The sequence below is a fragment of the Silurus aristotelis genome (genome assembly GCF_946808225.1).
Source record: "Silurus aristotelis genome assembly, chromosome: 9".
In the NCBI taxonomy this organism is placed as follows: domain Eukaryota; kingdom Metazoa; phylum Chordata; class Actinopteri; order Siluriformes; family Siluridae; genus Silurus; species Silurus aristotelis.
Genome location: NC_139582.1, coordinates 679,129 through 705,340, shown reverse-complemented (window position 1 = coordinate 705,340; position 26,212 = coordinate 679,129). Strand labels below are relative to the sequence as shown.

General features: G+C 40.5%; 2 protein-coding genes and 1 long non-coding RNA gene across 4 annotated transcripts in view; 1 reads left to right on the top strand and 2 right to left on the bottom strand.

Annotated features, from left to right (window-relative positions):
- Positions 1-577, bottom strand: part of LOC310730914 (low choriolytic enzyme-like) — a 38,831-nt gene extending 38,254 nt beyond the window's left edge. The window contains exons 1-3 of one of the 2 annotated variants that reach the window (XM_083550142.1): positions 441-577; positions 299-329; positions 45-110 (exon numbers count right to left, since the gene is read on the bottom strand). In XM_083550142.1, coding sequence (XP_083406268.1) covers positions 45-110; positions 299-329; positions 441-506 — 163 coding nt within the window. In that variant the 5' untranslated portion in view covers positions 507-577. The remainder of the gene's footprint in view (positions 1-44; positions 111-298; positions 330-440) is intronic. The other variant, XM_083550143.1, reaches the window with a different exon arrangement.
- Positions 1-15,270, top strand: part of LOC310730936 — a 208,752-nt gene extending 193,482 nt beyond the window's left edge. The window contains exon 6 of the long non-coding RNA XR_014535022.1: positions 15,252-15,270. This is a non-coding gene — a long non-coding RNA (uncharacterized lncRNA). The remainder of the gene's footprint in view (positions 1-15,251) is intronic.
- Positions 15,271-18,642: 3,372 nt separating this feature from the next.
- Positions 18,643-24,300, bottom strand: LOC310730923 (hatching enzyme 1.2-like). The gene is made up of 9 exons (XM_083550160.1): positions 23,957-24,300; positions 23,792-23,822; positions 23,631-23,693; positions 22,016-22,168; positions 21,827-21,944; positions 21,547-21,725; positions 20,658-20,739; positions 19,758-20,583; positions 18,643-19,714 (listed from the first exon to the last, which is right to left on the bottom strand). The coding sequence occupies exons 1-8, from the start codon at positions 24,020-24,022 to the stop codon at positions 20,457-20,459; spliced, it is 819 nt and encodes a 272-aa protein (XP_083406286.1). The 5' UTR covers positions 24,023-24,300; the 3' UTR covers positions 18,643-19,714; positions 19,758-20,456.
- Between the last annotated feature and the right edge of the window lie 1,912 nt (positions 24,301-26,212).

Sequence of the window (26,212 nt, the reverse complement as noted above, 5' to 3'; positions counted from 1 at the left end):
TCTCTCTCTCTCTCTCTCTCTCTCTCTCTCTCTCTCTCTCTTACCTGCATTCTTGTTGGCTCTTTCAATTATGGCAGAAACTGAGTAATAATCGCTGTCAATGCTGTTATCTGAAATGGAATGAACAATATATATATATATATATATATATATATATATATATATATATATATATATATATATATATATATATATATATATATATATATATATATAGTAAAAGGTAATATGCATATAAATGTTACATTTCTAAATAGTACAGATAAATTAATTAATTGATTTAAAGTGTGACTCTTACCGATCTCCTCAGAGGTTCCATTACCAAATGCCTGTTTAATAAATATATTCTGTGAGCTGACATTTCTATTAAGTACATATTTATATAGTTCTTATAGGAATTTTTTTTACTCATATTTTATGTTAATATTTCTGTAACTCACCCTAATGGAACGACTCTGAACACTGACGCTGAGCAGGAGCAGGACGATGCCTTGTATCAGGTACATGATGAAAGTCTCAGTGTATCAGCAGTGAGAGTGGAGAATGTGCTGCAGAAGAACAGCTTAAATACTCTCATATCACTTCCCTTTCTAAGAAATCAGCTTCACTTTCTTTAAATCTTACGCAAAAGTACAAAAAATGTCACTTTTTACATGAAACTTTTGAAGTTTCTCTGAAATGTAAATTTTTTTTTTTTAAATGTAAAAAACAGGTTGATATAAATCATATTAAATAAGTTTATTTATAAAACAGGTTTTCAGTCGATTTACAAACTTATTCATGTCATGTTTATAGAATTACAGAGGATTCTTGGGTTTATCAGCTTTTACTTATAATTCATACTGGAGTTTTATCTCCATATCCCAGTCATTTACAAGGTCAATTCAGAACTCTACCATGGAACCCAACTTTCAAAAATGCCCTGGCCCTGCTAAAAGCTGCCTTCCCCGGGGCCCAATAATGAAGTACATAGACTGCGCGATGCTTTGCATGGTGAAAGTGGACACACAACCCTGGCATTTATTTTTATGTAGTTCTACACCCATCTGATCACAAAGACCCCCAGTGAAGTATAATAACCTAACACCCCAGACCCCAATGTACCTACCACCTCCTACCACAGACTTCCTTTCTTATTTACTGTAATCACAAAGCAACAGTCATCAATGTCTGATACCACTACCTACTCTGTCATAATTGTAGCAACTGTTAAGCATCTTTATTTCTCATTACATAAAGTAATGAAGTACAGGGCAGTAGGAAGGACAGACTGGTTCAAGGTGGAGGTGGGACTGCAACAAGGATCGGCTCTGAGGCCTTTCCTGTTTGCAGTGGTGATGGACAGGTTGATGGACGAGGTCAGACAGGAGTCTCCGTGGACTATGATGTTTGTGGATGATATTGTGATTTGTGGTGAGAGTAGTGAGCAGTTGGAGAAGAGCCTGGAGAGGTGGAGGTACACGCTGGAGAGAAGGGGAATGAAAGTCAGTATGAGTAAGACAGAGTACATGTGTGTGAATGAGAGGGGGAGCAGTGGAGGGGTGCGGTTGCAGGGAAAAGAGGTGGAGAAGGTGGAGGAGTTCAGGTACCTGGGGTTCAGGTCTGGTGAGACCAGCGACGTTGTTTGGTTTAGAGACAGTGGCATTTAAAAAAAAGACAGAAGGTGGAGCTGAAGGTAGCGGAATGTAATGAAGTGCATAAGGTGCAAATAAGCAATAATCAGGTAAATCTTGTGAGGGTAGATGGTGAGTTCCATGCTGCCACTTTTTAAACTTTTTAAAGTAAAATGCTTGTGGTGTCACCAATAAAATGTAATTATTCATTCATTCATCATTCATTCATTCATTTTCTCCTGCTTATCCATAATTCGGGTCGTGGGGTTAGGGTTAGCAGTCTGGGGGCAGCAGTCTAAGCAGGCCCCCGCCTCTGACTGCTGCCCAATCCTCATAGCACCGTCTCTTACGGTCCCTCCTACAGGTGGTGAGCCCACGGGAAGGCGGCCCCACATCACTCCGGCGTCACGGACCTTGATATTTCCCTCGTAAGGGACCCCCGGAGCATAGAGGGTTAAGGGCCTTGCTTAACAGGACGATGCAATTAATGCAATTAATGAAATGTAATTTATTTAAAATCACTTTATCCAGTGTCTGCCCCTCATAACTACAGGCCATGAAGAAGGCTGTGAACGAAAGCTGTCTGAGGAAAATCTATTGTTGATTCGTTTCATTTGACAATGCAGACCAGCATCAGCAAAATAGCAAAATATCTATAAGCCTGAAACACCATTTGATTGTGAGGCAAATTATATGAAAATGTTTATTTTAGTGCTATTATTGCTGTTAGACATTTTGCAATATTAGTTGAGTTAATTAGTTCCTGTTGGCCAGTTATTTACTTCAACATGGTGGTTTACTTTCTTTGCAAAATTCCATTTGCGACACTGGGTTTAAGAAACAGTTTCTAATGAAATCTGCTATTCAAATTCTGCAATAAAATTTTGGGAAATAAGTAAAAATGTAAACTAGATTCATACATTATACACTAAAATGAAATGTGAAAGGCCTACAGCGTCGCCAGAGCCTGTCTGAGGAGGGGAATCTGCACAACCAAACATGCACACAAACAGTGGACTAAGGAGCACTTCAACTCTGCTGAACCCTGATGCACATGACGAGGGACTCAGGCTATCGCTGACTTCAAACCACCCAGCGAGGGGCACCTCCAATCATCTCTGCCTCGCATTTTGAAGAGGGGAACATAGACCCCATGCTTAAAACAGAGCTATTAACAGGTGGGCAGCCACTCTCCAACTCTGAAGTGTGTGCAACCATGGTCAGGGTGAATGCATGGAAAGCAGCTGGCCCTGAAAGCCTCTGGACAAGGGCGTCTGCTAAATGCCAAACATATAAATGTAAATCCCTGTCCGTGCACTCAGAGCATGCGCAGACCAGCTGGCTAAGGTCTTCATAAACTGTCCTTGACCCAGGCAACTGTCTCCACCTGCTTCAAGTCTCGAAGCACTAGACGAAGCATCTACTGCTGCAAAAGACTAGTCCTCACCCACCTTAAAGCTTGTCTGCCACCCACTCTGGACCCATTCCAATTTGCCTGTTGCCCAAATAGTTCAAGAGAGGATGCCATTTCCACTGTGCTTCATTCTGCGCTGAATCACCTGCACAACCCCACCAAATTTGACCTTGGACTTCCTTACGAACAGCATCGTTATGTTCGCAGATGACACCACGGTGGTAGGCCTGATCAAAGGTAATGATCAGATGGCTTACAGAGAGGAGATCAAGCACCTAGTAGCATGGTGTGAGGACAATAACCTGGAACTCAACACCAAGAAGATGAAGGAGGTCATTGTGGATTTTAGATGAGCCGGCAATCGCACTCATGCTCCAATTCAGATACGATACAGGTGCCTCAAAGCCGCACAAACAGACGGAAGAATAGCTTTTACCTGTAACTGTTACTGCATTGAACAGCTAATCATCATACAATTTAAACAACTACAATGTAAACAAATACAATGTAAACAAATACAATGTAAACAAATACACTACTGCACTGTCACTTTGTTTTTTGTTGCTTTGTTCACTATGCATTTTTGCACTACTGTCTATTCCACCCATATTTATTCTGTATATACTGTATCATACACATATACTATATCATATTATTTGAGCATGTTATCTTCTTCTATCCTCTGAACAGTTATACTGTATACTACTATATATACCATATAACCTACTGCACCTTCTGTACATTATTCCCCTGTACATATGGACCTCATACCCTTATTTATCATACTTTTATTTACTGTAAATAGGCCTTTAGACTGCCCCTTTAGACTGCACTTCTTAACTTCATTACATTGGCTCTATACATGTACTTGCGCAATGACAATAAAGTTGAATTTATTCTAATCTAATCTAATCTAAAAATTTCTTCAGCATTGAAAGCACCTGTATTCACCTGATCTAAAAGCCTCTGCTCTTATTGTTCCTTGTGCATTTAATTAATTAGCTCTGTTCTTCTCTTCTGTTTATACAAAATACTGAATAAAAGAATGCAATCAGAGAAGTAATGAGCATCACACTATTGCCACAGATACTTTCTGTTTGACTTCCTTTATAATATCTGACTCAATATGCATGGTATTACGAGTGCCTTGAAGTGGTGATAAAAGCTTTCACAGAGTAGAACAGAGTTTAGCATTAGCATGATTGTTCTCGGTCTTTGGGACAATTTGAGTTTCTAACAACAAAAATCCTGCTTTACCCATTTTAGTGTGAGGGTCTGTTATGAGATTATTATTAAATCACTGAGGTCTCCTTGATCAAGGCTTTCTCAATCGTTGCTCTCGGAACATCCTGAACCATAATTTTTAGTGTTCAGGTAACGATTATTAATGGCTTATTTATGGACGACTCCACCTGGCGAGTGTGTGTAAGGGTGTGGAGAAACACAGTTTCAGAGATACACTTCAGTTTAATTCAGTTTAATTTATTTTAAAGAGATCAAATGTTTATGAAATTAGATTGTATATGTTTAATACCTATAAGTAAAAAAACTCCTTGAGATGGTATGAAGAAACCTCAAGAGGAACCAGACTAAAAGGAGCTCATGCTCATCTGGGTGGCACTGAATGTTCATTCATTCTAGTTTTCTGAGGCAGATGAAAAACCTACATGCAGGATCAGGACTTTGGACCTCTCCTGCTGCTGTCTAATAAAGCTATTGCAGCAACATCTTGAGCCATCACGAGTCACTTCTGCATACGGATATGATTAAACTCTGCCATACTGCTGAAACGATTCCTCGAGTAACTCGAGTTATTTGAATACAAAAATACAATGAGGCAAATTATTTTCACTTTGTTTAGTCCATTTAACTACACATGGAGCACTGTTTCCCCACGGACTGTGTTTATTACTGACACTAAACTCTGAAGTGCTCTGGAGAGGGAAACACCATGGAAGCCCTTTTCCACCACGAGAACGAGTCGTCTTTGTTCATCTTCTACTGGACGAGCAGAAAACAGAATTTAATAGTTTACCTCTCGTCTCTTCTAGTCCGAGTTGTTCTTCTCTTTATCATGTGACTCACATAAACGCTATGTTATGCATTACACAGGAAACAGAATTGAGTCGTTCATCTCATAGGTCTTCTGGTGTAAGTTTGTACTTTTGTCATGTGACTGCAATACTGTAGATGTTAAACAATGCAATAGATCAGTTTCTTTCACTTGAGTATTAACATTATTGTTACAGTAATTATGAGAGCCACATGACAAAAGAACTAAAGACAGGAAGCAGAAGATATGAGAGGTGAAGCTTCTGATTCTCTTTATTATAATTTGTCATTAGCTGCCTTGTCTATAATTCTAATAATGAAAATATGTCACGGTTTGTGACGTAGATTCTGCTTATTGAAAATTTACTGATCAAAAGAACGAAATGAACTAAATTACTCAAGAAAAGATTCATTCGTTCAGATGAAAGAGATTCAAAGAACCAAGTCACTAAAATGATCCGATCTTCCCATCACTTATAGTCAGAGACGGTGTGACTGATGCCTTCTGGTGGTCTGAAGGGAAAATCACACAGAGTTCACACACAGAGTACAACATGAAGTGAAATGCTTTTTCTGACTGCAAAGATGTAAATAGAAATAGAATATAAAATAAAATACATTTAATTTTTATATAAATTATAAAAAGTACATCAAATATAGTAATAATAATACAGATGTGGACAGCTGGTAAATGGCCTGAGGACTGGATAAGATCTGTGTTTATTCCTATTCCAAAAAAGGGAGATGCTACCAACTGTGGAAACTTATATTACCATACCACATGCCAGCAAAATACTACTGAAGTAGATGGTTCAAAGATGGTTGCAGCCTTGACAAAGAGCTGTCAGAAAAAGAAGCAGGATATAATAAGATCGAGCAGAAGGCTTGTATTGATGAGACTTACACACCGAGTGTCACGTTCAGAACCCCGTCTATTAACTGCTGCCCGTGTTACACACAGTCAGAACTTAACTGTATTTGTAGCATTACACTGCCCTCTAGTGGCCGTCATATACAACATATACATCTCAATACATCTCCTTTTTTTTTCAAATTTTCTTAACTTTATACAACAACTGGTTTTATTTACCACAAATATTACACCAAATTATTTTCATTTATTAACAATATGTAACATTGCTTTTTAAATTCACCTCTTCACATTTCTTCTATTAGTCTTTTTGGCCTTATTATTTGTCTCTAAGGACGTTTTGTTTGTTCTACAGCATCCTTTCTATGTTCAGTTACAGATTCTTTAGCATCGTCTTGCATTTCTAATTGTTCATTTTGCTTTGCAATATCCAGGTCATTCGTTTCACTTTCATTGATTTTTATTCCACTCTTAGGCACTTTTAGCAAATGTCTTCTGTTTCTCCTCATTATTTTCCCATGCTCCGTTAGCACTTCGTATGACCTGGGTGTAGTCTCTTTAATCACTTTGGCCAATGGTCCCCATTGCCCATCACATCTGACTCGAACAATTTCTTCTTGGGCCAGTGGACTCAGTGGTCTTGCTGTTTTGTTGTAGTGATTAATCTGTCTTTCATTTGTAGAATTCCACGTACTTCGTACCATTTGTTGCTTTACCGATGGTAACTTTGTCCGTAGTTTCCTATTCATGAGCATTTCCGCCGGTGAAAGTCCATTCTCCAGTGGTGAAGCTCGGTAATTCAGAATAGCCATGTACGGATCACTCCCTGTCTCAGTAGATTTTTTCAGAAGGCCTTTCACTATTTGAACTCCTTTCTCTGCTAAACCGTTGGACTGTGGGTACAAAGGGCTTGACGTTATGTGCTCAAAACCATAACTTTTTGCAAAGTCCTTGAAACTCTGACTTGAAAACTGCGGTCCGTTATCACTTATTACAGTCATTGGAATACCATGTCGTGCAAAAATACTTTTTGTCTTTGCAATTACCTGCTCTGACGTTGTGCTTGTCAGCTGCACAAATTCAGGGTAGTTTGAGTGATAATCCATGAGCAACAAGTAATCCTTGTCATTAAGCTGAAACAAGTCCATTCCAACTTTTCCCCACGGCTCCTTAGGCTCCTCGTGTGGCCTCATTGGCTCCTTTGTTTGCTGATATCTGTGCCGTTGGCATACTTCACAATTCTGCACTAATGTTGTTATGTCTCTGTGCATGCCTTGCCAGTATAGAACTTCTCGTGCCCTTCTCTTACATTTCTCGATTCCTAGATGTCCTTCGTGAACAAGTTTCAGCATCTGCATTCTCATTGAGATTGGCACAAAAATTCTTGTTCCTTTCAGCAAAACTCCTTCTAGCACTGACAGTTCTTCTTTAAAGTTTTGGAAAGGATTCTCCATTATCACATGTCCAGGCATGTGAATCATGTCCATTACTCTCTTTAACTGTTCGTCTTTCAGTGTTTCCTTTGCTATTTCAACCCATTTTGTTGTTGACACTGGCATCTGTGCTTTGATAGAGTCAACATGTATTTGCACATCTTTCTCTGTGGTGCTTACAATGTTCTTCAAACTAGCTCTATTTAAGGTATCTGCAACAGTTAAGTGTTTACCTGGTTTGTACTCAAACGTCAGATCATACTTTTGCAATCTTAGCATCAGTCTTTGTAAGCGTGGTGGAACTTTTCCCAGTGATTTCTTTGATATCGCTATGAGAGGCTTATGGTCTGTCTCTAGTATCACTGATCTTCCATAGACATACTCGTGGAATCTCTCACAGCCAAACACTGCACCCAATGTTTCCTTCTCTATTTGGGCATAGTTTCTTTCCGCTGATGTCATGGTGCGGGATGCGTATGCAACTGGGCACCACTCCATGTCATGTCGCTGGAGTAAAACAGCTCCTAAACCTGCTTGTGATGCATCTGTAGAGACCTTTAGAGGCCTATTCTGGTCATAAAATTTCAATACAGGTTCTCTTGTTAAACTGCTTTTCAACCATGACCACTCTTTTGCCTGCTCGTCATTCCACTGCCACATGGCGTCTGTTTCTAACAAACTTCTCAATGACTTTGTGTTTGCTGACAGATTTGAAACAAATTTTCCCAAGTAGTTTATTAACCCTAAAGCTCTTTGCAGGTCTTTTTTGTCTCTTGGTTCTGGCATTTCGTCTATTGCTCTGATTTTTTCTCTGTCTGGTTGTATTCCTTCTTCAGACAGTCTATCTCCCAGGTAAGTGATTTCTTTTACTCCGAACTGCCATTTGTTTTTATTTAACTTTAGTCCTTTTCTTTGTGCTTGATCCAGGACCTTGCGAAGTCTTTCATCATGCTCTTCTTTTGAGCGGCCCCATATCACTACATCATCAATGAACTCCTTCTATTCCATCAAAAAGCTGTTGTACTGTTTTGTGGAATACCTCAGGTGCTGAGCTGATGCCAAAAGGTAGCCTTTGGAAACAATGCCTTCCAAACGGTGTGTTGAAGGTGCATAATTAAGTGTTTTCCTGGTAATTTCCCTATTCCTTGGAACACTTCTTTGTATTCTTTTATCCAGTCGTTCTGAGTAATTTCTTCTGTAGTTGCATCTTTTCTCCTCTTCTGCGTTGTCATTTCCTTGTTTATGACATGGACTCTCTTTATCAATCCAAACTGTATGCACGATTTCAGTCCTAATATAGCTCGTCTGTTTCCATCCACAAGTACAAAAAACACATCCTTCTTCTTTCCATTGTAGGATAGACTGACTCTGCATATTCCTTTTGTAGGTATCGTTTTGTTGTCATACGTTTTCAGATGCACTTTTCTATGATTTATTTTTGGTTTTCTTTTCAGTCTCAGAAAGTCTTTCATAGGAAGTATATTTACCTGTGCCCCTGTGTCCAGTTTTAATGTGACGTCACTGTCGTTTACTTCCATGTGGGCGATCCACTCTTCTCCTGGAGTAATTTGTTGCTCTTCGTTCGAGTCTACGAAGATTGCTGCTTCAACATCTTCCTTGTCACTCCTTTTTTCTACTAGCTGTACTTTTTTCTTTGAATAACAGCATTTTGCAAAGTGATTTTTTCCTCCACAATTTCTGCAGTCTTTTCCAAAAGCTGGGCATTTTCCCGGTGCATGTTTATTTCCACACTTTCCACAACCTTTGCTTTCTTGACCTTGCATTTTCTTTTTCGAAGTTACTCTGTCTTTAGCACGTCGAACAGCATCCACTTCTGCTGTCTCTTTTTCCTTGCCAAAAGTCTTTAGCTGAGCCCTTGCACTTTCTGAGGCCTGGCAAATTTGTATTGCCCTTTCTACAGTAAGGTCTGTTTCTTTTAACAATTGCATCCTCACTCTTTTATCTTGTACTCCAATCACTATTTGATCACGTATCATGGAGTCACACGATGTTCCCAAATTACGTGACTGACTTTTTAATCTTAAATCCGTGACATACTGTTTCGATGGATTCTGACTCTGTTTGTAGTCTGTTTCTGAAGACATACCTCTCATACGTCTCATTTTTCCTCGGTGTGCAATATAGCTCAAATTTCTCTATCACTGCATCATACTTGTCTTTTTCATCTTCCGTGAAGACAAACATGTTCTACACATCCAGTGCTCCACGTCCAGCCACTGTTAGCAGCAATGCTATCTTCCTTCGTTCATTTCCATCCAACCCAATGGCGAGTGGATAAAGTTCAAAACCTTACAACTTTAACTCGTCCGGCGAACGGATGGAACTCATCATTGTTGATCATTTATCCTGGTACCATGTATTGATGAGACTTACACACCGAGTATTGTATATATATATATACAAGAATTAGACAAAATGGATGGGTTTGTATATGATATAGAAATTAACAGTTCAGATGTATAGGGTCGCAGTGTAATTGTCACTAAAGCATTCATGTGCTGAAATTAAAGTGCTGTCAGTCCAGTGTTACAGTGAAAGTTGTGTAGTTGTGTAAAAGAAGAAAAGGTTAATGCACTGAGAGAAAGTCCAGGTATTAGGTTTATTCCTAGTGTAAACTCAGAATAATCTGCAGGAAGAAGCTCCTCCTCATTCTCTCTGTGTTTGTGTTCAGGGAGTGGAAGCTGATTAGGCTGATTATTAGGCACCAAACAGTGCGTGTTCGTTCTTGCGTGAGAGAACATTACTTTCCCATACCAGCAGGTGGCAGCAGTCTGTATTCGGTATCCAAACAGGGAAAGAGGTAGAACTGAAAAACAATACAGATTCATCAAAACACAATATACAGAGTACAGTATATAACAGATCAGTAATGTACATAAAGTGTCATAGCTACGGTGGCCGAGAAGTGCAAAACACATTAACAAATCCAAAATCATATTAACAAATCCGAAAACAAAATAACAAATCCAAAAACACATTAACAAATCCAAAAACACAACGACAAGCCAGACAAACCGGAAAAGGTAGGTATAGTTTGTGAATGGAAACTTACCGATCATTGGACGAGACACCTGTCAGTCAAGATATACTGGTGAATGACAGGTGTCTCGTCCAATGATCTGTAAGTTTCCAATCACAAACTATTGTATTGGATTTGTTAATGTGTTTTTGAATTTGTTATTTTGTTTTCGGATTTGTTAATATGTTTTTGGATTTGTTAATTTGGGGGGGTTTTTTATTTGTTTTTTAATTTGTTAAATTTTTATTTTTTAAATGTAATTAAATTTAATAAAATTTATTAAATACAATTTTTTTATTTGTTTTTTTTTTTTATTTGTTTTTTTTTTTCAGCTACAATTCTGACGCTCAAAGACCTGTTAGTCCGCCTTTAAAATGTCCACCTCCACTACATTTATTATCCTAAATTAGATGCACCTGTTTGAGGTCATTAGCTGCATAAAGACACCTGTCCACCCCATACAATCAGTAAGAATCCAACTACTAACATGGCCAAGACCAAAGAGCTGTCCAAAGACACTAGAGACAAAATTGTACACCTCCACAAGGCTGGAAAGGGCTATGGGGAAATTGCCAAGCAGCTTGGTGAAAAAAGGTCCACTGTTGGAGCAATCATTAGAAAATGGAAGAATTCAATTCAATTCATTTTTATTTGTATAGCGCTTTTAACAATGAACATTGTCTCAAAGCAGCTTTACACAGATAATGCGGTGATTAAAAATGAATATGTTCTTTATGAGTAAGTTTGTCCCTGATGAGCAAGCCGGTGGCGACTGTGGCAAGGAAAAACTCCCCGAGATGGCATAAGGAAGAAATATTGAGAGGAACCAGACTCAAGAGGGAACCCATCCTCATCTGGGTTACACCGAATGTCCATTTGTGGCAGATATACAATGTTGCGGGGTTCAGTGATGATGATCAGAAGCGAAATGTATTCCTGAGTCAGTGTAGGAGACTGTTGACATCAACTACAGTCCAATCCATCCTCAAAGCTCCCGTTCTTACTCCGGAATTTCATGGAACCACCCAAGGCGTTGATGACAAACCTTGAAGCTAAACATGACTGTCAATCTCCCTCGGATTGGGGCTCCATGCAAGATCTCACCTCGTGGGGTCTCAATGATCCTAAGGAAGGTGAGAAATCAGCCCAGAACTACACGGGAGGAGCTGGTTAATGACCTGAAAAGAGCTGGGACCACCGTTTCCAAGGTTACTGTTGGTAATACACTAAGACTTCATGGTTTGAAATCATGCATGGCACGGAAGGTTCCCCTGCTTAAACCAGCACATGTCCAGGCACGTCTTAAGTTTGCCAATGACCATTTGGATGATCCAGAGGAGTCATGGGAGAAAGTCATGTGGTCAGATGAGACCAAAATAGAACTTTTGGGTCATAATTCCACTAAACGTGTTTTGAGGAAGAAGAATGATGAGTATCGTCCCAAGAACACCATCCCTACTGTGAAGCATGGGGTGGTAGCATCATGCTTTGGGGGTGTTTTTCTGCACATGGGACAAGGCGACTGCACTGTATTAAGGAGAGGATGACCGGGGCTATGTATTGCGAGATTTTGGGGAACAACCTCCTTCCCTCAGTTAGAGCATTTATGATGGGTCGAGGCTGGGTCTTCCAACATGACAATGACCCGAAGCACACAGCCAGGATAACCAAGGAGTGGCTCTGTAAGAAGCATATCAAGGTTCTGGCATGGTCTAGCCAGTCTCCAGACCTAAACCCAATAGAGAATCTTTGGAGGGAGCTCAAACTCCGTGTTTCTCAGCGACAGGCCAGAAACCTGACTGATCTAGAGAAGATCTGTGTGGAGGAGTGGGCCAAAATCCCTCCTGCAGTGTGTGCAAACCTGGTGAAAAAATACAGGAAACGTTTGACCTCTGTAATTGAAAACAAAGGCTCCTGTACCAAATATTAACATTGACTTTCTCAGGTGTTCAAATACTTATTTGCAGCTGTATCATACAAATAAATAGTTAAAAAATCATATATTGTGATTTCTGGATTTTTTTTTTTTAGATTATGTCTCTCACAGTGGACATGCACCTACGATGACAATTTCAGACCCTCCATGATTTCTAAGTGGGAGAACTTGCAAAATAGCAGGGTGTTCAAATACTTATTTTCCTCACTGTACATTGAGGAATGTGTAAAGGACATTAGACAGTGCATGCTTGTTAATTTCCTTCCAATTAATTCTGTCCAGACAGAAATTATGTATATGTATAAATACACACATACATATATCTCCCTCGCGATTCAGGTCCTGCTCTCACCGAGGCGAAGCGGCGCTGAAGGTCGCAGGGCTCACAGGCCGACCTAGCAGAAGGCATGAAGACAGATGAGTCCTCCCCAGCCTCTCCTGCTGGGCCTAGCTCCAGTTCCCTAGGGAAAGCACTCACCTTTTTCCGGTGCGTGTAACGGGGAGCTCCGTATTTCTTCCTCCAAGGAGGGAGAATTTTCGGATGCTAGCGAGCCCACGGACTCCTCACAGCCTGTGCTGTTTAAGGAGCTCCTGGAGGTAGTGACGCAGGCCGTCGCTAAGCTTAAGATAGCTTGGCCCGATAAAAAGCCCAAGCAACATGTTCCCAGCAAGCTGGATGAGCGTTTCCATCGTCCCGCGACACAGCCTCTGCCCCAGGGCCTACCATTCTTTTCTATACACACAGAGGTTTGGGCATCCTGAGGTTTGTCAGCTCCAGTCATGTCCCACCTCATGATGATTATGGACCTTTAAAGTAATTGTTGCGGAACTCGCAAACTTCCCGTACCTCCCAGAGACGTATCAGTGCCAGCTGTATCCCACTTAATGTGTGGAGTTTTGACATTGGACCTCCTGAAGTGTTTAATGCTCTGGCATGGAGAATCTAGTGTTGGATCTGTGATGATCGCAAATGTTGAGCTATTTTATGAGTTTTATAGTTTTATTACCATAATGACTGTAAGACTGTAAAAAGAACATTACTTATAATCACACACTCCAGTGCTCATGTTAGTTCTCACTCTTCAGAGTTCTGTATTGTTTAAAGATTTATGATCACACTCTTGATGTCACCCAAATGAGGATTGGTTCCCCTTTTGAGTCTGGTTCCCCTCAAGGTTTTTTCATCATAACATCTAAGATCATTTTTCTTGCCACAGCCACGGCTTGCTCATCAGGGATAAATGCACACCATTTACCTTTACTGTTGATTTCTGTAAAGCTGCTTTGAGACAATATCATGAAAAGCGCTATAGAAATAAACTTGACTTGACTTGACTTGACAGAGGTGTCTAGGTCCTGTGAGACCCCATATGTAGCTCATACCTTGAATAGTAGGTTTCAGGGAGTGCGGCTATCTCTCGCCAGGTGATGCATCACTGAAGGCTCCGGTATTGCCTACAAAAGCCATTCCGGTTCTAGTAGCTAGGGCTTACGTGGTGGCAGGTCAGGCCGGGGTTTGCCTCCACACGATGAGTGTGTTGCAGGCATACCAGGCTGACCTGCTATAAGAGATGGCAAGGGATTTAGCTCTGGGCCTGACGATTTAGGAGTTACGTCACGCTTTGACCTAACCCTCAGGGCCACCGTAGCATGAGCCGTAGGTCGGTCCATATCAGCTCTAGTAGCCACAGAAAGGCTTCTGTGGCTCTCCCTTTAAGCAGAGATTCCCAACAGGGACAGGGCTTTCCTTCTGAATGCCCTGGTGGCTTCTCCTGGCCTGTTCAGGTGACGCTGTAGGTAAGGGCAATCAGCGACAGATTCAGGAGACCATAGCGGCGGTTCAGTGGTACTTCCCCGCCACTCTCATGGGACTGTGTGAAGCCCAAAAAACAGAGCGTTGCCACCCAGACCCCAACCTGGTGGTGGTCCTCTCCTCTAAGAAACGGGCAGTGGTGCAGCAGCCCTGACAATCAGAGCACCCTATTTCAGGGAGAGTGGTTTACACCTCATTATACAGTGCCCGTACCTCCTCGACAACACCAGGAGGCCAGACTGTTAGACCATGGTGGGACACAAGCAGGATCTGGTCCTGGAACAGAAAGTGCACACCCTCCTAAGGAAAGGGGCCATCGAGGTGGTTCCTCCCTTAGTCAGAGAGTCAGCTTACTACAGCCAGTACTTCGTTGTTCCGAAGAACGATGGTGGAATGCGGCCGATCCTAGATCTGTGCTCTTTGAACCGCTCATGATGTTTAGGTTCAGGATGTTTACTCTCAGGGAGATTGTGTCTCAGATCAAGTCCAAAGACTGGTTTGTCACGATAGATCTAAGGGATGCCTATTTCCACATAGCCATCCTTCCCACTCACAGGAGGTTCCTGAGGTTTGCTTTCAGGGGCGAATTTTACCAATAACTGGTCCTCTCATTCGGCCTAGTACTCTCACCCCGCACCTTCACCAAGTGCATAAATGTGGCTCTAGCCCCGCTACGACTTCAGGGCATCCGCATTCTAAATTATATCGACGATTGGTTTGTATTAGCTCGATTAAAGCTTCAGTCGGTACAGCATTCTGAACTAACTGAAGCTTATTTATGCACTTACTCCATCACCCAGACAGTAAAGCGTTACAGTAGTCTAATCTAGATGTTACAAACCCAGCCATTAGGGAGGCACAAGCCAGTGCACTCTTAGTGCCGGTCCCAAGCCTGGATAAATGGGGAGGGTTGCTTTAGGAAGGGCATCCAGTGTAAAAACATGTGCCAAATCAAACATTCGGATCACAACTAAGAATTTCATAACGGATCAGTCGAGGCCCGGGTTAACAATGACCGCCACAGGTATTGTCAGCCAACAGGGTACCGGTGGAAATTGGGCTACTGTTGGCCAAAGGAGGAGAAGGAGAGGAGGAAGAGGTCTACAGAGACGGCAGGGAAAGGAGAGTGGAGGTTCGGGTTGGTACTTTAAATGTTGGTACTATGACTGGTAAGGGGAGAGGGAGCTGATATGACGGAGAGGAGAAAGGTAGATATGTTGTGTGTTTAGGAGACCAAGTGGAAAGGGAGTAGGAGCAGGAACATTGGAGGTGTTTAAACTGTTCTATTATGGTGTAGATGGAAAGAGAAATTGTGTAGGGGTGATTCTGAAGGAAGAGTACAGTAAGAGTGTAGTGGAGGTGAAGAGAGTTTCTGATAGGGTGATGATCGTGAAGGTGGAAGTTGAAGGGATGATGATAAAAGTCATCATTGCCTATGCTCCACAAGTCAGCTGTGAGATGGAGGAGAAGGAAAGATTCTGAAGTGAATTAGATGAAGTGGTAGATGGTGTACCTAGGAAAGAACGATTGGTGATAGGGGCAGACTTTAATGGGCATGTAGGTGAAGGAAACAGAGGTGATGAGGAGGTGATGGGTAGGTATAGTTTTAAGGAGAGGAATGTGGAAGGGCAGATGGTGGTAGATTTTGCTAAAAGGATGGAAATGGCAGTGGTGAATACTTACTTTAAGAAGAAGGAGGATCATAGGGTGACGTATAAGAGTGGAGGAAGGTGCACACAGGTGGACTATGTTCTATGCAGGAGATGCAACCTGAAGGAGATTGGAGACTGTAAGGTGTTGGCAGGGGACAGTGTAGCTAGACAGCATTGGATGGTGGTCTGTAGGATGGTTTTGGAGGCGAAGAAGAAGAGGAGGAGAGTGAGGACTGAAAGAAAGAATAAGATGGTGGAAACTGAAGCAGGAAGAGTGTAGTGTGTGGTTCAGGGAATAGGTCAGACAGGGGCTCGGTGGTGGTAAAGAGGTGCTGGATGATTGGTTAACTACTGTAGGAGTGATGAGGGAGGCAGCTAGAAAAGTGCTTGGTGAGACATCTGGATATAGAAAGGAAGACAAAGAGACGTGGTGGTGGAATGAGGAAGTGCAGGAGAGCTGGAAAGGATGTACTGTAAGTTAAAGCAATAAAGGATGTAGATGGAAATGTGTTGACTAGTGAGGAAAGTGTGTTGAGAAGGTGGAGGGAGTATTTTGAGCAGCTGATGAATGAGGTAAATCAGAGAGAGAGAAGGTTGGATGATGTGGAGATGGTGAAGCAGGAAGTGGATAGGATTCGTAAGGAGGAAGTGAAAGCAGCGATTAGGAGGATGAAGAGTGAAAAGTCGGTTGGACCAGATGACATACCGGTAGAAGCGTGGAGATGTTTAGGAGAGATGGCAGTGGAGTTTTTAACTAGATTGTTTAACAAGATTTTGGAATGTGAGAAGATGCCTGAGGAATGGAGAAGAAGTGTTCTGGTACTGATCTTTAAGCATAAAGGAGATGTGCAGTCTTGCAGTAACTACAGGGGAATAAAGTTGATCAGTCACACCATGAAGTTATGGGAAAGAGTAGTGGAAGCCAGGCTGAGAGAAGAGGTGACCATCTGTGAGCAACAGTATGGTTTCATGCCGAGGAAGAGCACCACAGATGCCTTATTTGCTTTGAGAATGTTGATGGAGAAGTTTAGAGAAGGACAGAAGGAATTGCATTGTGTATTTGTGGATTTAGAGAAAGCGTACGACAGGGTGGAGAGAGAAGTTGTGGTATTGTATGAGGAAGTCAGGTGTGTCAGAGAAGTATGAGAGGGTGGTGCAGGGCATGTATGAGGACAGTATGACAGCAGTGAAGTGTGTAGTAGGAACGACAGACTGGTTCAGGGTGAAGGTTGGACTGCATTAAGGATCGGCCCTGAGCCCTTTTCTGTTTGCAGTGGTGATGGACAGGTTGATGGACAAGGTCAGACAGAAGTCTCCTTGGACTATGATGTTTGCGGATGATATTGTGATTTGTGGTGAGAGTAGGGAGCAGGTGGAGAAGATCCTGGAGAGGTGGAGATACACACTGGAGAGAAGAGGAATGAAAGTCAGTAGGAGTAAGACAGAGTACATGTGTGTGAATGAGAGGGAGGGCAGTGGAGGGGTGCGGTTACAGGGAGAGGAGGTGGAGAAGGTGGAGGAGTTCAGGTATCTGGGGTCAACAGTGTAAAGTAATGGAGAGTGTGTTAGAGAAGTGAAGAAAAGAGTGCAGGCAGGGTGGAGTGGGTGGAGAAGAGTGATAGCAGGAGTGATTTGTGATAGAAGAGTATCTGTGAGAGTGAAAGGAAAAGTTTATAGGACTGTGGTGAGACCTGAGTTGTATGTTTTAGAGACAGTGGCATTGAGTAAAATACAGGAGGTGGAGCTGGAGGTAGCAGCGCTGAAGATGTTGAGATGTTCGTTGGGAGTGACGAGGATGGACAGGATTAGATATGAGTTTATTAGAGGGACAGCACATGTAGGACGTTTTGGAGACAAGGTGAGAGAGGTGAGATTGAAATAGTTTGGAGATGTGCAGAGGAGGGACATGAGTTATATTGGTAGAAGAATGCTGAGGATGGAGCCACCAGGATGGAGGAAAAGAGGAAGAACAAGGAGGAGGTTCATGGATGTGGTGAGGGAAGACATGCAGGTAGTTGGTGTAAAAGAGGCAGATGTAGAGGACAGGGGGGGATGGAGACGGATGATCTGCTGTGGCGACCGCTAATGGGAGAAGCCAAAAGAAGAAGAAGAAGGAAGAATCTAGATGTTACAAAAGCATCTACTAGTTTTTCTGCATCCTGTAACGGCATTATATTTCTAATTTAGCAATATTTCTAAGGTGAAAGAAGGAGATCCTGGTAATATTATTCACGTCAGACTAAAAGGAAAGACTCGGGTCAATAATCAGCACCGTGAAAAAGTACACAAAGAAACAACATAACAAATAAATACGATTCATATACAAAAAAAATACTATAAATAAAGTTCACACTTACAGAGAAACAGATGAAAAATAAATGATGACGTGAATGAAGACAATATGAAACGATTAATTAACAAGTAGAGCTCAATGATTAACATATACATGCTAACAAGCTCATAGGACTTTGAAATAAACTACAACATGTAACATATGTCGACATCACATACCTCGCTACGCTTTACCAAAGGGAACTCATCAGCAAGAACGATGAGTCAGCATACAGAGAGGAGGTGCACCAGTTAACAGCCTGGTGTGGAGCAACAATCTGTCTCTGAACATTGACAAAACCAAAGAGATGGTTGTTGACTTTAGGAGAGCACAGAGCGACCATTCTTCACTGATCATCGATGGATCGTCAGCGGAGATTGTCAGGAGTACCAAATTCCCTCACCTGCTCACTCAACATCAGCTCCATCACTAAGAGCCCAGCAGCGTCTCTACTTCCTGAGAAGGTTTAGGAAAACCAGAGGAAAATGAATTTGTTTATTTTTTGTTTTTCTATGTTTGTGTTTTTTTGACAATACAATGCTCAGATATATTCATGTTGATTTAAAAGCTGGTTTTTAATTCGAAAATCACTGACAGAGAAGAAATTGGTTTGGCTGCAGAAACACGAACAAGGACAAGGATATTTAAACTTTACTATTTTCTGCAAGCGGTTTATGGAAGCATTTGAAACACACTGATGATATTCAGAATGGCTCATTTGCATTAGTGTCTTTTAACACGTAGAATGAAAGGGATGATGTTCAGATTCTTGTTCTTGGAGAAAACATACCTGAACCAACAAGAAGTGTTTAAATCTATGCATATTTTAAATGTCATTTCAAAAAGAAAAAGAAACATACTTTACATAGAATAGTGCATGATAGAATGGTAGTCATTTTATGAATCATTAAATTAAATTTATGAATCATATAATCACAACATTAACTGAAATTCACTTGTCAAAACTCTTTAGAAAAAGAAATTAGAACAATAAGAGTCCAGAAATCTTTAATTCCATTATAACATTTCAACATGTTGGTGTCCACAGTGAAGAATCCGCCTATATGTATTAAGTATTTTATCCAGATTTCTATATTTCATTTTATGGACGATTTGCGTTACGATCACTAAATAGTTGTCTACTGTTTACCATCTACAGTAATCTCAAGAGCTTGACTAAACAGATACACTATATTGTGGACACCTGACCATATGATTGTAGATGTTTTTAGATATTCCGTTCCACATTTAGTCTCAATCTGCTGTATAATAAGCTCCAGTCTTCTGGGAAGATGTTCCACTAGATTTTTGCATGTGCTTGTGGAGATTGGTGTCTCAATCAGCCACAAGGGTGTTAATAAAGTCGGTTACTGATGTAGGTGAGGTGAGGAGATCTGGAGTGCAGTCAGTATTCCATTTCATCCCAAATGTTTTGTAGCAGATCTTTCATTCAAACCCATGTTAAGCAGATCTTCATGAAGCTGGATTTGTGTACAGGAACATTGTCATGCTGGAACAGGTTTGAGTCTCCTAGTTCAAGTGAAGGGAAAATTTCATGCTACTGCTTCCAAAGACGTCCTACACAAGTGTGTGCCTCCAACTTTGTGCTAATAGTTTGGGGAAGAAGCACATATGGCTGGGAAGTGGTGTAGCACAGCGGATAAGATGTTGAACTTCTGAACAGAAGGTCATGGTTTCAAATACCAGCACCATTAAGCTGCCACTGATGGGGCCCTGAGCAAGTCCTTTAACTCTCAGTTGCTGTATAACTACTGTAACTGTAAGTCACTCTGAGTAACAGCGTCCACCAAATGCCACAAATGTAAAACTCGGTTGTTCCAATACTTTTGTCAATATAATGTACTTTTGGCTGCATATTATATATTAAAATTTTAGCATCTTAAAATAATAGTAAATTAAAATGTTTATGTCGTTATGTTACTGAAAAACACAAGTTTATTCATTAAGCATTGAATAACTACAGTAAAGCCTAATGGTGACTCTGTTGGTTTTATCTTTTGTCAATTCGTCACTGTTCGAATTCTGTCTGTCATTATAGATTTTTTGCTTGTATGTAATTCCACTATGTTATGTGACGTGCAATATGGATTCAGACACAGATCAATTTTTTTTATTCTTTTTAATTGCTTTTAACACTGCATGTGAAAGATAAATTCCAGAAGAGCAAAACTGAGACAGAATCCAGAAACAATCCTACCCAGATATTTAAGCTTCACCATTTGCTTCAAGTGGTTTATGAAAGCATGTGAAACACACTGATGATGTTCAGAGTGCTGAATTTAACTGCAGTAGAGCCTGTTAACACGTAGAATGTCGTTGGAGCTCATCTCAGTGGCACGTCCGATGGAAACGTTATTGTCTGGTATGGGGATGATGGTCGGCTGGCCGTTCTTGGAGAAAGCACACCTGGACCAACAAAGTAGGATTATAAATAAGGATTAAATCTGTTCAATTTCTATAATAAGAGAATAATACTTTACCTATCATAGTGCATGACAGAGTTGTAGTCATATGGAGTGTTCAAATTGTTGGTGGGTTCAATTTCAAAATTGTCAGCATCGCCTGTGAATATATGAATCACATAATCACAATATTAACTCAAGATTTTATTGTCAAGGAAAAAACACTGGAACAGTCAGAGTCCAGATATCTCTCTGTAATTCTGTTAAAGCATTTCAACATGGTGGTGTCCACCATCTTCTTCTTCTTCTTCTTCTTCTTCTTCTTCTTCTTCTTCTTCTTCTTTCGGCTTCTCCCATTAGGAGTCTCCACAGCAGATCATCCGTCTCCATCCCCCCCGTGTCCTCTACATCTGCCTCTTTCACACCAACTACCTGCATGTCTTCCCTCACCACATCCATAAACCTCCTCCTTGGTCTTCCTCTTTTCCTCCTTGCTGGTGTCTCCATCCTCATCATTCTACTACTGATGTGGTGTCCACAGTGAAAAGTGTTATTATTGTTTTAATTATTGTTTTTGTTTTTTGTGTTATAAGGATTTTGAATCAAAGGTTTCTGTTTATGTAGGATTTGCTTTAGGATCTTAAAATAAAGAAGAATGACAAGGAATTCCTTCACCAACATTAAATATAAAGGAAACATTAAAGACACAATTCTTCATGGGATGTGTTCAAATCTATCTGAGAGATTTTTAAATCCATATGAACAAGTGATTTCCAACACTGCACATTTTTTCAGGTGAGTTTACGCCTCAGTTTATTGAGAAACAGAACGTTTTGAGTTTCCAGATACCAAAATAAACGAATATTTATTACATTAAGTGAATTGAAATGATCACAGTTCTGTTCAATAATAAAATAAATAAACTTTGTTAATAAGAAATAAGAAGCGAAATTCTTGCTCTGCTCACCATCAATAACATTTTGGAGAAGGATTCTGACGTGTTTGTCACGGTCACTGCGGCTCTGCTCATGATGAAAACCCAGAGCGTGGAGAAGCTCATGTTGGATTGTGTGAATGTAAATACAGCCATCGCGCTGTAGGGACAAATCCTGTTTTCCATTCCTGCGACCCACTGATGAGTAGCACCTGTACAGCAAAGACGACATTTTCAAGACTGCTCTTATTACATGAGAACTGGATGCAAGTTAAAGCAACTGTTTGACAAAATAATAGTAATGTTGACACACCCTTCATCTGAGAATATATTAATGTAATGTTCTTCATTTCTGCGAAGTACAAAGCGGATACAGGTCGACTTTTGGAAGGAGTCCAGCCCATTCTGGATAACATCTTTTTCTGATGGTGCTGCCAAAAAGAGAAAAGCTTAATTAATGAATCTCAGAACACTTTAAACGCAGGTAAATAGTGATACTTACAGTACTGCCTGGAAATGACGTAAGGCACATAAACCTTCCCATCTTGGTTCCTGGGCCACTTGCACCCTTGAGCAGTACATGGATCTGCATTCTGGAGCCCAGTGTACACCATTATGTCACCATGCATGATGGTGAAATCACCCTTTGACTTTCCTGTTCAGTAAAAAAAAAAACAGAATAATTATTTGTGAATTCTAGTCATTTATCATTGCTGGAATGGAGGTGTGTGGGTGATATTCAATATAATCAATATTTTCATTATTTTATATATATATTCATTAATACCCAAAAAAATGACCAGGAAGTGTTTTATGTACATGTTCACCAATCAGAGATAACATTATTACCACCTACTTAATATTGTGTTGGTCCCCGTTTACTGCTAAAAGTCGTGATCCATCGATCATCAACAGCATGAACTTTTTCAACAATTTGAGTTACAGGAGCTCGTCTTTTGGATCGGACCCTGATGCACCCACATACCACAAATGCTGAACTTCTCAATTATATTACAACAACCTAATCCTAACCCAAACCCTAAACCTAACCCTAACCCATAACATAATCCATACCCTAACCCAAACTCATACCCATAATCCATACCCTAACACAAACCCATAATCCATAACCTAACCCATACCCTAACTCAAACCCATACCCATACCCTAACTCAAACCCATACCCTAACTTAAACCCTAACGCATAACATAACCCTCTTCTTTTGTGAAATCATATTACTTTAAAATTCTATAAACTTTTCAGATCTTTTTTGCATTTGTTTAATTTTTATAGTGTTCCAGGCAGCAAACTCTATAATTATTTACATTACAAAAAACACAATCATTTTTTGTTATTAAAAAATATTTTTGTCAGTTAATGAAAGATTCAAATGACCTGAGCACCAATATATATGGTTAGAATAATTACATGATTACATTATAATCTCTCTCTCTCTCTCTCTCTCTCTCTCTCTCTCTCTCTCTCTCTCTCTCTCTCTCTGTTTCTCTCTCTCTCTCTCTCTCTATCTCTCTCTCTCTCTCTCTCTCTCTCTCTCTGTTTCTCTCACTCTCTCTCTCTCTCTCTCTCTCTCTCTCTCTCTCTCTCTCTCTCTCTCTCTTTTGCTCTCTCTCTCTCTCTCGCTCTCTCTCTCTGTTTCTCTCTCTCTGTTTCTCTCTCTCTCTTTCTCTCTCTCTGTTTCTCTCACTCTTTCTCTCTCTCTCGCTCGCTCGCTCGCTCTCTCTCTCGCTCTCTCTCTCTCTCTCTGTTTCTGTTTCTCTCTCTCTCTCTCTCTCTCTCTCTCTCTCTCTGTTTCTCTCTCTCTCTCTCTCTCTCTCTCTCTCTCTCTCTCTCGCTCTCTCTCTCTCTCTCTCTCTGTTTCTGTTTCTCTCTCTCTCTCTCTCTCTCTCTCTCTCTCTCTCTCTCTCTGTTTCTCTCTCTCTCTCTCTTTCTCTCTCTCTCGCTCGCTCGCTCTCTCTCTCGCTCTCTCTCTCTCTCTCTGTTTCTGTTTCTCTCTCTCTCTCTCTCTCTCTCTCTCTCTGTTTCTCTCTCTCTCTCTCTCTCTCTCTCTCTCTCTCTCTCTCTCTCTCTCTCTCTCTCTCGCTCTCTCTTTTCTTACCAGCATTCTTGTTGGCTCTTTCAATTATAGCAGAAACAGTGTCAGATTGACAGATGTTGTCATCTGTAATGGAATTATAAATATTAGTAAAAAGTAATATAAGAAAATGATGTAAAATTGAAAAACATTACAGATAAACTCATTTAAAGTGTGACTCTTACCGATCTCCTCAGAGGTTCCATTACCAAATACCTGTTTAATAAATATATTCTGTGATCTGATATTTTTATTAAGTACATATTTGTATACTTCATATAGGATTTTTAAATTTTTTCAATTTTGTTATACATTCTGTAGTTTATGTTGTTAATATTTCTGTAACTCACCCTAATGGAACGACTATGAACACTGACGCTGAGCAGGAGCAGGACGATGCCTTGTATCAGGTACATGATGAAAGTCTCAGTGATGAGAGTGGAGAATGTGTAGCAGAAGAACAGTTTAAATACTCTTGTGTAGTTCTCACTTCCCTTCCACAGAAATCAATTTCTATTTCTCAAAGCTTGTGGCAAACCAAAACATGGAACCAGAAGTGGAACTTTTGACATGAATTTTATAAAAAAATATATATAATTGAAAGATGTGTCACAAGCAGTGTGTCACAGGCAAAGTTCTCCTCAATCTCCAGCTAAAATACACTCCTTGGGCAGCACAACCAGCGACTCTGCTGCTTCACTAACAACCAGCATGTCAGCAAGCAGCTAAAGCTTATTTCCACTCAGTTTTCTCAGCTGCCTACCAACCTTCATCCTGCTCAACCTTAACCAGCTACTATCCCTTAGTCAAGGGTCCTACAGTGTAAGCGCCCTGCCCTCCAGTCCACCAGCTCCTGGGTTTCCTTCAGCCAAAGAGAAGTCCATGCAGCTGGGCCAGGCTTCACATGCCCACAGAACATAAAGCCTAATCAGCATCGAGATTAAAAATAAACACCTCCTGCAACTTATCAGATCTGATTTTGGACTGTTTCACAGGGAAACCACATTCATCTAGTTGGAGCTCAGGAATAGTAGGTAGGAGTGTTCCTATCCCTGATCACAGCACCCTGCCACTCCCTACAGCTGGGGATGGTTTCACATCAACCTCCTAGGTATTCATGTGACCTTAGAGCAACATGGGAGCTTTGAGGATGGATTTGGACTGCACTTAATGTCAACAGTCTACTACAATGTCTCAGGACCACAAGTTGCATTTAATCACTTTAATCACACCTCAGTAACGATGGACATGTAATGAATAGACATTCAGTGTTACCCAGGTGAGGATGAGTTCCCTTTTGGGCCTGGTTGCTCTCAAGGCCAAATTTATGCATTCTTTATTATCGCTTTATCTGTGTAAAGCTGTTTAGAGGCAATTTCCAATATTAAAAGCGCTATACAAATCAAAGTTAAGTAATAATCCATGCTGCCACTTTGTCAATGTGCAGACGGTAAATGCTATAAATGATTTATAGAAAAAGACAAATCTTGATCACATTCTTTATCCAGGAGGCTCCACATAACAATACAGACCATGAAGAAGGTCATGCTATAGGATACTTTAAATATGTATGTTAAATTGGCTTGGCAAGACCTTGAGCTACCTCTGGCATGGGCTGAGTTATCTTCTCACTTTGTTCTAAAAGAAATTGCACATGTGAGCCAAATATATAAAGCATTTTTTTGTCCAATTACTACATATTCTCGAAAGTATTCACACTATGTGGTGTAAAACCAACACAAAGTGTCAAAAATGTGTTACGGAATAGTTTTATGAAACAATTGTGGTGATACTGTGCAAGATTGTGTAGTTATGTATAAATCTTTGCTTGCAAGTGGTGTCTCTCTTTTAGATGTTTACAGCGAAATGGTGGTTGATTTCTCTGCTGGCTTTCATTTGCGACACTGGGGTTGAGAAACCCTGCTGTTCAGCTAAAATCTGACATTCAAATTCATTTACTGAAATCTCAAACATTAATCACTAAAATAAACCGTAACTTCAGCATATACACGTGTATGCACCTGATCTAAAGGCTGCCTCCATCACTGTTCCTTTATCCCTGAATGTGTGCATTAAAATAATATTTAATTCAATTCATTGATTTCAAACCGATGGGCTGAAAGAGGTGGGATTGCAGAGACAATAAGATGCTACTTTGTATATGTTTTTATAAAGAGATAACACTTTTTTTTTGTTTTTCGTTGGTCTTTGTTAATGGAGCTGATTTAAAGCCCAAAATAATACTGATTTATTGGTATAATTAAAACCCAAATCCATTTTCTGTAGTAGTCAGAGAGAAGATTAATGAAGCTTCCACTTTACTTTTGGATAAAAAATATTCAAGGTTATTTTGAATTGCGTGTAAATTACACCTGAAGTCTGCAGTCTGACTTTTGTTTAATTTCTTCCCCTGACATAAACTGCCACAACTGCACCTCCACATACATCATCTTTAGCAGAAGCACCAATATTCACCTCCTCACATCACCCCGGGGTTTCCTGCTTTTTTGCTTTATTTTTCGTGCATTACAATTTTCCTGGAAATTGAAATTAAGGTAAAATGTGTATTGTGTGCAAATTTCTACTGGAAAGAAAATCCTAAAGAT

What these genes read in the sequence shown, in the direction of transcription:
- LOC310730923 (XM_083550160.1), bottom strand. Translation starts at nt 24,022, where the DNA reads ATGTACCTGATACAAGGCATCGTCCTGCTCCTGCTCAGCGTCAGTGTT. An exon ending in CGTCATTTCCAGGCAGTACT is followed by an intron (nt 21,945 to 22,015) that starts GTAAGTATCACT and finishes TCTTTTTGGCAG; the next exon opens with CACCATCAGAAAAAGATGTT. An exon ending in AATATATTCTCAGATGAAGG is followed by an intron (nt 21,726 to 21,826) that starts GTGTGTCAACAT and finishes TTTGCTGTACAG; the next exon opens with GTGCTACTCATCAGTGGGTC.